Consider the following 17244-nt stretch of genomic DNA (forward strand, 5'->3'; position numbering starts at 1 on the left):
ATGAGCATTAAAGGGGAAGAAGTGCAGAGGGCAATGATACTAGGGAGATAGGTTGGTGTCAATTAAAAAGGCCTTAAATACCAAAGAACAGAGATTGAACTGTGTTCCACAACAAGCAAATGCATCTGAGTAGAGTGAAATGGTAATAACAAATTATGCACAAAGGATGAGATGAGAAAAGTTTCGTACCAAACATCTCGATGCAAGTGATCAGCAGTTCATCTAATGTTGCTGCTTTTCCAAGTCCACTTGACCCCATGGTTGTTCAGCTGTTGTCAAAAAACTATGGACATTTTCAACATCAGATAAACCATCTCCATAATCATGCAAGCTGGTGATGTTAGGTAGTCTCTGTTCTTAGTTGCACTTCAAGGAAACTCTAAAGAAACAAGAGAAAAAGAAAGTTATCAGACTGGAGTTCAGACTTCATTAAAGCATCACTTTCCTACCTTATTTTATCTTTGTACAAGAGAAATATGAATGTGACCAAGATTATATTAACCACCATAACAACAAAAGGTCTGTTAAAGTGTCCTTTAGCACATATGGTGCTTTGAGACCACTGTTAAATACCATTCCATTTTGTTGCCGAAATTTTTTCTGATACTTACAGTATTCTAGAATTTCTTCATATTTTTAAGCAATAAGACATTCAAGGGAAACCCTGGTGACATAGTAGTTAAGGGCTACGGCTGCTAACCAAGAGATCAGCAGTTCAAATCTGCCAGGCGCTCCTTGGAAACTCTATGGGGCAGTTCTACTCTGTCCTACAGGGTCACTATGAATCAGAATCGACTCCACAGCAGTGGGCAGTGGGTAAGACATTCAAGAATATTATGTGTTAAGTGGTTTAATAGTATTACTAATATATTTCTTTAAAGCACATCTTCTAGGAGATAAATGTGTAAATGCAAATATATTTATTAGAATTATCTTCAATGATCATATAAATGTTCAACAACTATAAAAAATTATATTTGCCTAACTTCTTTAATAGTAACATTAGTGGTAAAAATATTAACAATAATTTATTGAACATCATGCATTAGGTACCATGCCAAATGATATGTGTGTGTGTGTGTGTATTTTGACTTTCACAACAATGCTGTGAGGTAGTAATTACTATTCCTAGTGTACAGATGAGGTCATGGAATTACAGAGTTTCAGCAAGTTGTCCAAAGTTAGACAATTATTAAGGACCAGGTCAAGACTTTAAAATAAAGGCTCTCTTTCTCTCTTTTGTTATTTTCCCGTATGGATACCATAAGGTGTTACAATTATGCCCCAATCTAGTGTGAAGAGTCTCACTCCTCCACACTATCTCAGAAAGAGAATCTAAAACAGATTACCTGTCACATATTATTGCTTCATACACATGCGAAAGCTGAAAAGTCAAAAAGGAAAGCAGAAGAATTGATATGTTCTAATGGTGAAGAATATTGAATATACTGTGGACCACCAGAAGAATGAACAGATCAGTCTTGGAAGAAATACAACCAGATGCTCCACAGGACAGAAGATAGTGAGACTTTGGCTTGCTTACTTTAGACATATTATCAGGAAGGATCAATTGCTAGAAGAGGACATCATATCTGGTAAAGAAAAGGATCAACAAAAACAAAGGAAACCCTCAAGAAGACGGATTGACTCAATAGCCAAAGTGCTGGACTCAAACATACCAACAATTGTGAAGACGCCACAGGACCAGGCAATGTTTTGTTTTATTATACATAAGGTCACCCTGAGTCAGAGCTGACTCAACAGCTACTAACAACAATAGCATTTGTCACAGAGGTAGAAGAAAAATGTCCCATTTAACAGCACTGTCATGGGGAAAATGTGACTGGAAATAGCTTCAAAATCCCTGTTCAAGACACACTATCATTTTCTTTTACAGAGCAGGTCCTTGGTGCCAGGTACATAAACGGCTTAAAGAAGTAGACAGGTTTTCATGATGTAATATGCAGCACTTATTAACTTTGGGCAATTTAGTAGATAAACATGGCCATTGGGGATTCATCTCATGAACGTTTAAAGCTAATGTCTATTTTACTCTCAAATGTTATGTATTCAGCTGGCAATCACTGAGCGCTTGACATATGCCAGGCACTGAGCTTGGCATTGAGGCTGCCATGATGAACAAGTTATTGTCCCGTGCCTGCCTTCAATGGGTTCACATCAGCTTCAGAACACAAACACATGAATGAAGGGGAAAAGAGCTAATGTTCGCCTGTATAATTGTACCACTTCATTGGGACACCTGAAGAGTGCCATTTGAGCCAGTCTGCTCACCAGTGAAGGATTCTATGGGAAAAATGTTAAGCGGCTCAGGAATCATCAAAAGAAGATGGAAGGAATACACAGAGTCATTATACCAAAAAAGAATCAGTTGACATTCAACCATCTCAAGAGGTAGCGTATGATCAGGAACCGATGGTACTAAAGGAAGAAGTCCAAGCTGCACTGAAGGTGTGGGCAAAAAACAAGGCTCCAGGAACTGATGGATTATCAATTGAGATGTTTCAACAAACAGATGCAACTCTGGAAGTGCTCACTCATCTATGCCAAGAAACATGGAAGACAGCTACCTGGCCAACTGACTGGAAGAGATCCATATTTATGCCTAGTCCCAAGAAAGGTGATCCAACCGAATGTGGAAATTATTGAACAGTATCACACGCAAGCAAAACTTTGTTAAAGATCATTCAAAAGCAGCTGCAGCAGTATATCGACAGGGAACTTCCAGAAATTCAGGCTGGATTCAGAAAAGTACATGGAACCAGGAATATCATTGCTGATGTCAGATGGATCGTGGTTGAAAGCAGAGAATACTAGAAGGATGTTTACCTGCGTTTTATTGACTATGCAAAGGCATTCGACTGTGTTGATCATAACAAATTATGGATAACATTTCGAAGAATGGGAATTCCAGAACACTTAATTGTGCTCATGAGGAACCTTTACATAGATCAAGAGGCAGTTGTTTGGACAGAACAGGGGATACCGAGTGGTTTAAAGTCAGGAAGGGTTTGCGTCAGGGTTGTAGCCTTTCACCATACCTATTCAATCTGTATGCTAAGCAAATAATACGAGAAGCTGGACTATATGAAGAAGAACAGGGCATCAGGATTGGAGGAAGACTCATTAACAACCTGTGTTATGCAGATGACACAACCTTTCTTGCTGAAAGTGAAGAGGACTTGAAGCACTTACTGATGAAGATCCAAGACTACAGCCTTCAGTATGGATTGCACCTCAACATACAGAAAACAAAACTCCTCACAACTGGACCAAAAAGCAACATCATGATAAACTGAGAAAAGATCAAAGTTGTCAAGGATTTCATTTTACTTGGATTCACAATCAACACCCAGGCAAGCAACAGTCAAGAAATCAAAAGACACATTGGTTTGGGCAAATCTGTTGCAAAGGACCTCTTTAAAGTGGTGAAAAGCAAAGATATCATTTTGAAGACTAAGGTATGCCTGACCCAAGCCATGGTACTTTCAGTCACATCATATGCATGTGGAAGCTGGAAAATGAATAAGGGAAAACCAAAGAAGAATTGACACCTTTGAATTGTGGTGTTGGCGAAGAATATTGAATATACCATGGACTGTTTTTTGTTTTTTTTTTGACAAAAGAATGAATAAATCTCTCTTGGAAGAAGTACAACCAGAATGCTCCTTAGAAAAGGGATGGTGAGACTGTGTCTTACATACTTTGGACGTGTTATCAGGAGGGATCAGTCCCTAGAAAAGGACATCATGCTTGGTAAAGTACAGGGTCAGCAGAAAAGACGAAGACCCTCAATGAGGTGTATTGACACAGTGGTTGCAACAATGGACTCAAGCATAATAATGATTGTAAGGATGGCACAGGTCTGGGCAGTGTTTCATTCTGTGGCACATAGGGTCGCTATGAGTTGGAACCAGCTTGACAGCACCTAACAACAACTGCAGCTCACCAAGCAGATAACTTTGGAGGAAAAATGTTTTCGGTCTTAATTATATCTGTATAGGAGCCATGTTCTTGTACAGAAGGTACCACTCCTAGAGCATAAAGAAAGGGTTATTCTACCTTTTGCAATAAAAAATAACAGAAACACTGGACTAGTACTCCCCTACCTCCACTGCTAAATGATTTGTGAAAGGGAAATACAGTATTAAAATCATCTGAGACTAACTCTTTATATCTCTTAACAAAGTCACCTTATCTAGAAGGCCTTTCCTGACCACCCTATTTAAAATAACAACACCCCCCTCCCCACTCCCATCTCCCACTTGGCATGCCCTACCTCCCTTCCTGGATTTATTTTTCTCCATCACAATTATCACCATCTGACATCCTATATATTTATTTTGTTTTTCATCTCTCTGGTGATAAAAATGTAAGCTCCAAGAACTCAGGGATTTTTACATGTTTGTTTTGTGATTTACTCAATCACCTAAGATTGTACCATTTGCATAAAAAAATACTAAAAGATCATTTCTTGAATGAATGAGTAGATGGATGGATGAAGAAATGAATAAGATTGTTAAAAGTGTGCCTTCAAAAATGTGTATATTTGTGTGAGTGTATATATACATCATAAACATATTAAAGATTATTTTTTAAAGTTTGTTTTAATAATTTACATTAGCTTTTTGCAAACATCACTGGGGTAGGAATTCCTGCCAAATTTCTGTACTTTATAGACTCTCCCTAGATTCATAATAAGAATTTGATACCTCTTTCAGAACATTTTGGAGTAGCGTGCCTCTGCTTTCCCTAATATAAGCTCTGTTGATCCTATTAAAAATCAAGGTTGAGCAGTTCACAAGTTTGATTGCCTGTATGTATATACAGACATTTTTTTTTATCCTGTTTTACTCACTAAATACTACATGTATTACTTAGAACCAAATAGCCTAGATTAACTGAATTGATTTTGCAGGTCAAAACCATAATTATTTAGCTGTTTGGGGAAGGTGTTGGCCTCTCCACAAGGGATTAGAGACAACCTGGTACCAAAGCCCTGTCACTATGGTTTGGAGTTATATTTGTGATCTGCAAAGAAGCTGGCACATGATGAGCCAGATGGGCTGGGCTATCAGGTTACAATCTGTTCCTGCAATCACTAGATGTGTCTGTGGCCCTGCTAAACATCCTGTCACTTGCATATTTACCTGAGATCTTATTTCACATTCATAGACATTATTGTGTCTATAACTGCTTTTTTCAAATGTAAAGCTTATTTATTGTTAGAGCAATATACATTCATTACTAGAAATAAGACAGTAAGGAAAAAGGGAAGGGAAAAAGTTAGCCATCATCCAAAGACAACTTATGTTTCATTTCATTTTTCTAGGCACATTTACTTTTAGGGGCATTTCTTACATAATCTACAATAGTTTAAAGAAATATTTACCTATTATTTTCAAGCAGATTTCCAGGTCTGAAGGAAATGTAAGGGCAGGTATTATCATTGGGAAATGCATTGGGGAAGCAGTTTGTAAAACTGGTTTGTCCAACTTGAGTAAGTACTTTGGAAAACCTGGTAAAAGAAAGAAAGAAATCCCAAACAGAATTAAATAATAGAAACTCAAGAGAATCCACATTGTGTTAGTGTTTCCAAAACTCTGAGTTATAGGTGGTACTTGAGATTTTGTCTAAACCTCATCCATGAAATCAATTAAAAAGGGAAAAAATTCAAAATAGTTATTTGGTAACTTTTTTTTTGGCTTTAACAAACAGAAGTTTACTCTCTCACAGTCTAGGAGGTTTGAAGTTCAAATTCAGGGTACCAGCTCCCAGGGATGTCTTTCTTTCTCTGTCAGTTCTGGAGGAAGGTCCTTGTCCTCAATATTCCCTCGGTCTGGGAGTGCAGGAACCCCAGGTGCAAAGGACACCCTCTGCTCCCGGTGCTGCCTTCTTGGTGGTATGGGGTCCCCCACTCTCTGCTCACTTCTTTCTTCTTTTATCTCTTGTAAGATAAAAGGTAATGCAGGCCACACCTCAAGGAAACTCCCTTTACATTCAATCAGGGCTGGGACCTGAGTAATGGTGTTAAATCCCACCCTAATCCTCTTCAACGTAACCCAATCCTGCCTCATAAACCACAGGCAGAGATTAGGATTTACAGCACATGGGAAAAATTACTTCGATCACAAAATGGAGGACAACCACACAATACTGGGAATCATGGCCTAGCCAAATTGATACACATATTTTGAGGGGAACACAATTCAATCCATGACAGAGGGAAGTGAGAGTATTATTAGGGCTAGAAACAATGTGTACTTGGAAGTTTTTTCTTTGCAACCATTTGGTAACATTTTTTAAACCAATTAGTTTTAGTTTTTTTTTAATTCTACTTGTTAAAAAAAACATAAATTTGGCAAAACCAAGCTTTACACAGGGTGTAAAATACTATTTTAGTCCAAATATACTTACTTACATCAAAACCAGTAGATTACTCACTAGGAATTTCCCAACATTGGCTTTGAAATGTTAGTAAATCCCTAAAGCAGCCTGTTGTGGGGTCATCAAACTCTGACTCAAAATCGTTCCTGACTGCCTCAAAATGAATGTCAAGTTCTTCAGGTGGTTTACTCTCCGAATGGTTTAGGACTAGCTTTAGTTTTGATAGGTACTCTCTGGCAGAGATGAAAATTATTGTTCCCCAGCATTGGTATCTGCTCACAAGTCTGAAAAGGACACAATAAGCCACATTTTCCCCAGGGCTTGCATTATTTCTGAGAGAGAATTTCTGATTTTATGGGGACAGTAAGGTTCTTTTGGGTGTGATTTCCAAGGCTATGATGTGTTCACTTGGCAGAAGGGCTTTTCGTTAATGTGACTGGTGAAGCTTCTATCTTCAAAAAAGTCTTTGTGAAGTTATCTAGGACAATAAGAATTGCTCTTAATTTTAGAAAGAGTGAGAGGGAGTCAATTCAATGCAGCTGTCCATTAACAAAAGACTCCTGGGTGTCACAAATAGCTTGTGCTTGTCTACTAATGAAAAGGTTGGCAGTTCAAACCCACCCAGCCACCCCATGAAAGAAAGGCCTGGCAAACTGCTCCCACTAAAAATTATAGCCAAGAAAACCCTATGGAACAGTTCTACTCTGTAACCCGTGGGATCATCATTAGTTGAATCAACTCAAAGGCAACAGGTTTTGTTTGTTGCTGTTGCTTGTTTTTTTGTTGTTGTTGTTGTTGTTTGTTTTGTTTTAATCCTTTAACAATGTAAGTTAGCACCCATGGCTCCTGACTCAGAACATTTAGATCTCAAATTTAGATAACCAAATGAGAAAGTTTTAGTTACCTCTAAGTAAAATGCCGTTAAGATCATTTACTTTACTATATTGTTTAAGGAGTTGATACGGTAACATATAAAATGTGCCTACTGTGGGGCCTGGAAAACACTGTGTGCTTGGGGAAGGTGGTTCCCTTTTCCTGTGCTATCCCTTCCATTCAAACATTTAAAGGCCTGAGGACTTAAGCTTAAAAAGAGGACCAATTTGTAGAAGTGACAAGAAGAGAGGTGTTAGGTTAGAGAAGGGAAGAAGAAATAGAAGAAAAAATATTGTGACAACCAGAGCATTCCAGAGTGAGCCAGGTAATCTCATCAGCCTAGATTCCCATTCCTGAAAGTTCTCCCCCATATTTAGCTCATTACTGTCAGGGATGTTGTAGACTAAATTTCTAGACAGTGCCTAGGAAGAAGGCTAAAATGACAACGAAGTTTTCTCCTGGCTCTAGGACTGCAGGAATAATTAAGTGGAGTGTTACATCAATAAGTATGCAAGAATGTTTTGAAATGATGTTGGCCACATTGTTGTTGTTGTCAGGTGCCGTTCAGTCATTTTTCGACTTAAAGCAACCCCATGTGAGTAGAACTGCCCCCATAGGGTTTTTTGGTTGTAATCTTTATAAGAGCAGGTTGCTGGATCTTTCTCCCGCAGAGCTGCGAGGTGGGTGCAAAACACCAACCTTTTGGTTAGTAGCTGAGCTTAACCATTGCATTACCAGGGATTCTTTTGGCAACATTAGAATTTCCAAAGATGGTCTTGTCTATAGCATTATCCCCATTGGAGAAAACAAACACAAAGTCTCAAAGACTCTTTCATCCTAAGGGTAAATAGTGTCTTTATATATAAATGACCCTATATATGTCTTTATATTCATATGACCTTCAGATGGAGACAAGGAGATTCCTCTCAATGCTTAAATCGTTTGTGGGAATGTGTGGTATTACAAGCCATTAAGCCTTAAGGATTAATGACTAAGGTGTCATAGTATTAGTTGTTCTGGCAACTTAAGTCTCCCTTTCTCACATAGGGTTGAACAAAAAAGTGTTATGATTATATTTTCTGAGACTTCACAGGAAAATCAAAATTATTGAGCTCAATAGCAGAAATGATAAAATCCTTAAGGATCATTTATTTGACAAATATTAATAAGAATCTATTAGGCATCAGACACTAAACTTGCTACTGGAGTGGCTGGTATAGGGAGTTGGGAAGTGAGGGAGGGGAGAAGTTGGTGAGCAAGAAGGATATAATTCTTGCTCGTATACCCTAGCAAGTAATTAAATATGTATTCATAATGAAGTATCCTATGAAGCACAATGAAGGGTGAAGAAGAACACTAATTTAGTCTAGGGCCCAGAAGAGTTTTGCCTAAGTTGGGCCTACATGTTGGGTAGGAGTTAGCTAGACAAAGAGTGGGTAGAAAGGAGTGTCCCCGACAAAAAGAATAGTGTATACAAAGAAAGATTCCAGAAGTAAAGGAGAGAATGGCAAGTAAGAGAAATTGCAAAGCACTGAGAATGACTGAAATACTAAATGTGACAAGAGATAAGGTTAAAGAGTCAGTGCAAGTAGCTCGTGGACAGTATTTTAGTGTCTGGTTTTATGTAAAGGGTAATGGGAAGCCATCATTTTAAAGGTTTTAAACAAGAGAGAAACATAATTATATCTGTATGTTTTTAAAGATCTTTCCAGCTGCAGTATGGAGAAGAGATTAGTATAAACCTACATCGAGGATGGGGAAACTAAATAGATGTCAATTATAACAACTATAACAGCAAGAGATGATGGCTATCCAAACCACAATGTGGCCATAAGGAGAGAGAAGTGTTTGGTTACAGAATGTATTTTGAAGATAAATTCAATAAGATTTTCTGATCGGTTGGCTTTGGGGAATGAGTAGAAAGAAGAAATCAGAGATAACTTCCAGATTTCTAGCTGTACATTTTGTTAGATCATGGAGCCATCCCTGGAGTTGGTCTTATCCCCCATGCTCTCCAACTTCCTAGTCAGGCTTTGTCTATTTCTACCACGCCACTTGCACTTTCCAATGCTCTCATTATCTGTTGCTATTCAAAAGGTCATAAATTACAAGATATCATTACCTTTTTTCTCAGTTCACTCTTTGGTTATTTATGCATTGGTTTGCTTTAATTTTAATTCTTCTCATTTCTTTCAACTTCGCCCCTCAGTTCCTTGGGTTAATTTCTCTTTCTACATTATTTCCCTTCATAATCAGTTGCTCTTTCCAGTGTGCTCCACCAAGTTCTCATTGCCATCATTGTCAAAGCTGTTTTTATCACAAACCTACTAGGATAGCATGAATTTAAGAAATGGGTCCACTGCTTACACTTTTAACTTACGGTTAAAACACTGTAAACAGGCCATAATTGATGACAAGGAGAGTAAAACACACTGTGTTTACGGATAGTGGAGCAATATTCCTAAAGTTTAAATTTGACAATGATCGTAGGAAGTATCCATAGATAATACTATATTTTTCAACTAAAAAAGTCATTTATTTGCCATTCTTGCCTTGGATGAGTTTAATGAATGTGGTAATGGGTTTTTCCTATTTTTGTTGTTGTTGTTTGTGCTTTCCTGCAAAGAGCTTTTACTAAATTCATGGGACATTAATAATCAAAGTTGTCCTAGATTTTAGGAAACTAAGCAGTAATAATAATAAAACCAAAACCATTGCTGTCAAGTCGATTCCAAAGTAATAATCTATAAATACCGCTTGTTGGTGGCATGTGATGTGATAGATATAATGTCAGGAAAATTGCCTATACCACATTTAAATCTTTTATTTAACACACTACAAACTATTATTATCCCCATTTAATGGATGAGGAAATTGAGACCCAGAGAGGTTATTTGTCCAATAGCGTGTTGACAACAGTTAAGTTACAACATCAAGTCCATCTGATTCTAAACATTTATATTTTTTCCATTACCCACAAAAATTTTAGCTGTTGTTAAGTCTCGCCTATTAGGTCAATTTCTAGACATTGTCTGGAACAAGTGTTTACTGTTCTCTGTGGTTAGTTTCTAAACATTTTATCACAGATCCTATTGTCTGAAAATGAGTAACCATTATTATTCCAGCAAACTTGGCAATTCAGAGAATCACTGGTACCAAGCACTGACTGGAAGTCAGTAACCAGCTTGGAGCTCATCTCACAAGGCCTCATTACATTTTCTGGTAACAATTAAATAACAAGTTTTAACTTCCTTTTTTTTTACTTGGTTCCTGGTCATTATTTAATACTGGCAACTAAACTAATATATTTACAGCTACCTAACACGAATTGAATCGGAAATGAGAGTCTTCAAGCTGTAGTAATAATTACTAAGAAATTCCAAAGTCCAACCAAGCAGGTGTTTTCCTAGCACTTGGTTGGAGCTGGACACGGAAGAGAAGCCGTATATGTACATTCCAGACACTTGCAACCAGCTGATTTCCAGATGGACACATTCAACCGCACTGAAGGGTTGTAACCTACTACAACAGCTCCATTGCTACAATTGTAAATAATACACCAAAGTAAGACTCAGAACTAAAAAATGTTTACTTCAGAAGTGAAAATTTTAACCTTTGGGAAAATAATTTTTTTAAGGGCCACTGTGTTCTCCTGAAGTTGCCAATTTTATAGTCACAAGAACCCTGTCTGTGGCTCTAATGCTCAAATTTCCTGACATAAGATTACATTTCTTACCCCTTTGACTGTTTCCATTTACTTCATAGTGAGTTTAATCATAATGAGAATGAAAAGGAGGAAGAGAGAGAAGAAGAAAAGGAGGAGTTGTCATCATCTTTTTGAGTGGTTTCTGTGTTATATTCACTGCTAAGCTCTTTCCCCAATAAGCTCTGTGAGCCCCCAGCACTGGCACTAACATGCTCATGCTTTCTGTGCCCACTGTGAACAAGAGCATGTCTTCAGCGGCTGATGAGTGAGTATAACCCTTAGGGATCCTCCACTGAGGCCAGATGACAATCTCAAAAGGTAGAATCTACACAAAGGAAGTTCTAAGGGAAGAAAGATGTCACACAGAAAGCCTCTAAGAAACAAGAGAATGTGAGCAGAAGGCAGAGACTGGATTACAAAATCTTTCTTTAACCTACCAAAGAAAACCAACCATCACTTCATGCTGGGGGTGGAAGTTACCTGTCTCTGAAAATACTGGGTAAGGTTTTGAAAACTTGAGTTCTAAGTTGCTATGCAGGAATCAGGGCCTCAAAACAGTTCATTCTGGTTCAAACTCCTGCTGAGAAATTTTTATCTCTAACAAGTTCCCAGGTGATGCTAATGGTTCCACCACAGATATACTGAACCAGAATTTACATTTTGACAAGATCCCCAGGCAGGAATGCAGCAAGAAGTGCTAACATGATGAAAGATTGACTTGTCCATGTCCATGTTCTCAGAGAAAGGCATTCGTCTCGTTGAGCAAAAAAGACAATGTTTATTGAGTGTCAATTTAGGGTAAAAAGGAGCCCTGGTGGTGCATTGTTTAAGCATTCTGCTGCTAACCAAAAAGTCAGTGGTAGGAACCCACCAGCCGCTCCACAGAGAAAGATGTGGCCATTTACTTCTGTAAAGATTTACAGCCTCAGAAGCCCTGTAGGGCAGTTCTGTTCTGTCCTATAGGGTCACTACGAGTCGGGATTTACTCAGCAGAAGTGTGTACTAAGTATAAGGACTGCATGATGGGCTGGAGATGGAAAGCACCTGTTCTCAAGGGCCTACAACCCCGTGTGGAGACAGATTGTAAACTGATTATTTTAAAACAAAGGGTCCATTAGGTCCAAAGACAGAGACACATGTCCAGAGCATTGTGGGAGCCCAGAAATGGGGCTGAATTCAACCTAAAGAGATCTAGGAAGTTTTCCTGAAAGAGAAGACACCTGAGGGTATAAAGTTTCATGGATCACAAAACTAAAACAGAAAACACAGTCTATGTTCAGTGGTGTCAGACAATGAGGTGGTTGAAAATATCTGAGCATGACCCCAGAGTTGGCACAGGATAGACTGTACGAGCAACCTACTATAAGGAAACTTACCACATGAAAAAAGGAATAAGAACACAAATAAGACAATTCTTAGAACAAGAGCAAATTATAGTTGATGACACAGAAACATGATTAGGGTCAGGTATGGAGATGCTGAGTTCTGAAACATCTTTGGATTTTAAAAACTTTTTAAAGCATAAATAAATGAAAGCACTATAGAAAAGCATAAGAGATTGCACAGCACCACTTTATTATCACTATTCATTTTATTAATCCAATTTGATCTTTGACAGGGATAAGATTTAACAGCTAAATTTCCTACACCATTTTGATGCTAATTTTGTATGCACAGATATGGACCTAACTGAATATTTAATATTTAATTTCTCTTTTTTAAGTGAAACTTAAAACTTATCATCTAAGTTAAAACATTTTGCTCCAATTTGGAAACCAGCACGCTCATAGCACTCTTATGGGGTAAAACCAAAAAATCGAAACCCACTGTCATTGCATCAGTTCTGACTCATAGCGAACCTATACGACAGAGTAGAGCTGCCCCATAGGGTTTCCAAGGACTGCCTGGTGGATTCAAACTGCCCACTTTTTGGTTAGTAGCCACTAATAGCTCTTAATCACTATGCCACCAGGGTTTCCCTTATGGGATAGTAAAACCTCAATTTGAAATGACTCTGAATCAGGGATTTGGAGCTTGTCTTTTTATTGGAATCAATTAAAAGTAAAGTATAGGAACAAAAAAAGAATGTGCTTTTAAAATTATTTCTGTACTCTTAGATAAATTTACACAGCTTGAAATCTATAATTGGGAGGCTCCTTTTAATGATTCTCCTACAGCAAATGATTCTTCTTTTCTCTGAAAGGAAGGCAAACCTCAAGAGGCATTAACTGATCTGACCTTAATCCTGAAAAAAAAAGCACAGAGCATACCTACAGAAGAGAAAATGTAAGTAACTCTAAAGCATCTTAGGTCTCATTTAACTTCTCTAAGGCTCATTTTCATCATCTCTAACATGACAGAAATAATATTACCTTGCCTCTTTTTTTCCTCACCAGAACAGGAAAATTCACTTGAAAAAGCCTTCAAGACCATAAAACACAACTTCCAAAAAAAAAAAAGGAAGTCTAAAATTGCGAAATGTTTCAAGCTAAATTTTTAAGTTGGGTGTTTGGAATTTAGAATATACTTCCTCACTACAGTGATACTATAAATGGATTAACAGCAGATTTACATATGGGGACAAGGGCACTGGCAGAGATCTTTCAAGATGCTAAAAAGAACTTTTGGAATTACCAAGAGTTTTAGAGGTTGATAGTACTGGTTTGTTAGTATGCCAATTTGGCCAACTGAACTTGTGCAACTCCTAAAGACATGAGTCAGATGGATATTTTTGGCTCGTCAGTGGATCTACAGAGACAGAAGAGGAAGAGAGATGGACAGAAAGATGGCCTTCATAAGTAGCTGTTAAAGAGTTAGAGGAGATGAAGGTATGAGAATAAAGATTGTGTTGGTACAGTTATAAAAGAGGAGGAATGAAAGAACTGTCATTTCGTAAACTGTGTGCAGTTTAACACAAATAAACGGGAGTGCAGAAGGAGTGAATTTTCCTTGCCTTGCAAGTTGAATATATCTGCATGACATACATGCTTCTTTTCTCTTGTCTCAGGGAGAGTTCTGCTCAGCCTGCCCTTCACCAGCTCTTGATCTGACTGTGCCCCATCACGTATCCCTTCTCCTTCCTTCAACTTTAAACTCTCTTTGTCTTTATACTACGTAAGTAAGCATAAGTTGTCTCTTCTGACCAAAAAACAAAACAAAACAAAACCACCCTCTATTGGCAGCCTCTCCTATCTCTCCCATTCTTCACAGCCAAGTAGAATTTTCTGGCTTTATTCCACCCCCTCTTTACACCACCTAATTCAATCTTGGTCCAATTTCTCCCGCTGCTCCCCCAACTCACCTACATGCACATACTTCGTTATAACTACTCTGGCAAAAGTCACCTCCTCTAAGTACTCTTCAGCCTTTTCGTACTCTAAGGTTCAGCAGCAGTGCATTACATCGTGATACCAAAAAACAACTTAAACCAGTGGCTGTCAAGTCGATTCTGACTCATGGTGATCTCATGTGTTTCAGCGTAGAAATGCACCCCATAGGATTTTCATGGCTGTGACCTTTCAAGGAGCCCTGGTGGCACAGTGGTTAAGAGCTATACTTGCTAACCAAAAGGCTGGCAGTTCGAATCCACCAGCTGCTCCTTGGAAACCTATGGAACAGTTCTACCCTGTCCTATAGGATTGCTATGAGCTGGAATTTACTCAAGAGCAATGGGTTTGGTTTTGTTTTTGAACTTTCAGAAGTAGGTCACATGGCCTTTCTTCCAAGGCACATCTGGGTGGAACTGGATCACCAACAATTTGGTTAGTAGTCGAGCACCGAGCTGTTTGTGCCACCCAGTGACTCCCACCTCTTGACTACACTCTTCCTGAAATTCTACCTTTGGATGGGTTTCCTGGTACGTGTCTTCCCAGGTTTCCCTCCTATGCCTCTGGCTACACCTTCTGTGTCATCTGCAGGCTCCTCTCCTACTACAGGCCTCTTAACTGCTAGGATTTGCAGGTCTCTATGCCTGATCCAGAAACCCTGGTGGTGTAGTGGTTAAGTGCTACCGCTGCTAACCAAAGGGTCAGCAGTTCGAATCCGCCAGGTGCTCCTAGAAAACTCTATGGGGAAGTTCTACTCTGTCCTATAAGGTCGCTATGAGTCGGAATCAACTCGATGGCACTGGGTTTGGTTTTGTTTGGTTTATGCCTGATCCTTTCCTCTCATGTTACAAATTCTCATCAGTAAATTTATACACCTCCGTGCCTACAACTACCTCGTCTATGCTGATAACTCAAAATCAAATGGAGGACAGCTACATGGTGCATCATAGTGGAAAGAGAGTGGGGTTTGGAGATAGCCAAACTTGGATTTGCATCCTAGCTCAGCTACTTACTAGCATGTGATGTGGGCAATTTTTTCTTAACTTTTAGGTAAGTTCTCTGTCTCAGTCATCTAGTGCTGCTATAATAGAAATACCACAAATGGATGGCTTTAACGAAGAGAAATTTATTTCTTCACAGTAAAGAAGGATAAAAGTCCAAATTCAGGGCATTAGTTCCAGGGGAAGGCTTTCTCTCTCTGTCAGCCTTCTCATAAATTTTCCCCCGGACTAGGAGCTTCTTTGCACAGGAACCCTGGGTCCAAAGGACACGCTCTGCTCCCAACACTGCTTTCTTGGTGGTATGAGGTCCCCCTGTCTCTCTGCTAGCTTCTGTCTTTTATATCTCCATAGATTGCCTTAAAACACTATTCAATCTTGTAGATTGAGTCCTGCCTCACTAAAACAACTGCTGCCCATCCTACTACCTCCTCTATGCTGTTAACTCAAAATCAAACAGAGGCCAGCTACATGGTGTATCATAGTGGAAAAAGAGTGGGGTTTGGAGATAGCCAAACTTGGGTTTGTATCCTAGCTCTGCTACTTACAAGCATGTGATTTGGGGTGAATTTTACTTAACTTTTGGGTAAGTTCTCGTATCTATAAAGTGGAAGCAATAACAATAACTATTATGTTGGGTTGTTTGAGGATTAGAGATCATGTATGATAAATGCTAAACACATGGTGTATGCCTAATAAATGGTAGCTATTTTTGTAGTTAAGTCTGTATTTCAGGCCCTGACTTCTTATCTAGATGTCAGATTCATACATTCATCTGCATTCTAGACAGCTCTGCCAAGAAGCCCTAAGGTGTCTTAAACTTAATATATAAAAATAAATGAGCAAAGGATTTGAATAGACATTCATTCAAAGAAGATACACAAATGAACAATGTTGTTGTTGTTAGGTACCATCAAGTCAGTTTCAACTCATAGTGATCCTATGTACAACAGAACAAAACTCTGCATAGTCCTATGCCATCCTAACAATTGTTGCTATATTTGAGTGTACTGTTGCAGCCACTGTGTCAATCCATCTTGATAAGGGTCTTCCTTTCACTATGAGAAATGGACAATAAGCACATGAAAAGATGCCTAGTCGATGAGGAAAAGCAAATCAAAACCACAATGAGATACCACTTCACAACAACTCGAATGACTATAACCAAAAACAAAAAAACAGACAATAACAAGCATTGACAAGTATGTGGAAAATTTGGAATCTTCACAAATCACTGGTAGGAATGTAAAATGGTACAGCAATTTTGGAAAACAGTCTGGCAGTGCCTCAAAAATTTAAGCATAGAGTTACTACATGATCCAGCAATTCAATTCCTAGGTATATACCTGAGAGAATTGAGAACTTATGTCCACATAAAATCTTGTACAGGAATGTTTGTAGCAGCATTATTTATAATAGCCAAAAAGTGGAAACAACTCAAATGTCCAGCAACAGATGAATCAATAAACAAAATGAGGTATATTCACAAATGGAATATAGTTCAGCCATAAAAAGGAATAAAGTACTGGGTGAACCTTGAGAACGCTGTGCTAAGTGAAAGAAGCCAGACTCAAAAGGTCACACAGTGTAATGTTCAGAATAGGTAAATCCATAGGGACAGAAATTAGATTAGTGCTTGCCAGGGGCTGGGTGGAAGGAGGAATGGAGAGTAACTGCTAATGGGTTTGGGGACTTTTTTAGTGGTTGGGCAACCTAATGGATATACTTAAAAACGCGGAAAAATACACTTTAAAAGAGTGGATTCTAATGGTATGTGAATTACATCTCAATACAAAATTTTTAATTAATAAACTAATACGTCTCCTCTGATTTCCAAAATTGCTCTGTCTCCTATATTCCTTTCCTTGATTTATGACCCAATTTTCCATGCTAGAAACTTGGGATTCATCCTAGATTTCCCAGCACCCTTCACCTT

The 17244-nt window shown here is 38.5% G+C and overlaps 1 protein-coding gene across 7 annotated transcripts in view; it reads right to left on the reverse strand.

The window, feature by feature from the left end:
* Nucleotides 1-17244, reverse strand: part of RASGRP3 (RAS guanyl releasing protein 3) — a 130589-nt gene that overhangs the window by 77733 nt on the left and 35612 nt on the right. For 6 of the 7 annotated variants that reach the window (XM_064277214.1, XM_064277218.1, XM_064277217.1 and 3 more), the window contains exons 2-3: nt 5411-5536; nt 190-379 (exon numbers count right to left, since the gene is read on the reverse strand). Coding sequence is in view for 1 of the 7 variants with exons in the window: in XM_023555268.2 (XP_023411036.1) it covers nt 190-259 (70 nt within the window). In the remaining 6 variants the exon portion in view is untranslated. The remainder of the gene's footprint in view (nt 1-189; nt 380-5410; nt 5537-17244) is intronic. The other variant, XM_064277215.1, reaches the window with a different exon arrangement.

This window comes from Loxodonta africana, chromosome 26, assembly GCF_030014295.1.
Source record: "Loxodonta africana isolate mLoxAfr1 chromosome 26, mLoxAfr1.hap2, whole genome shotgun sequence".
Classification (NCBI taxonomy): domain Eukaryota; kingdom Metazoa; phylum Chordata; class Mammalia; order Proboscidea; family Elephantidae; genus Loxodonta; species Loxodonta africana.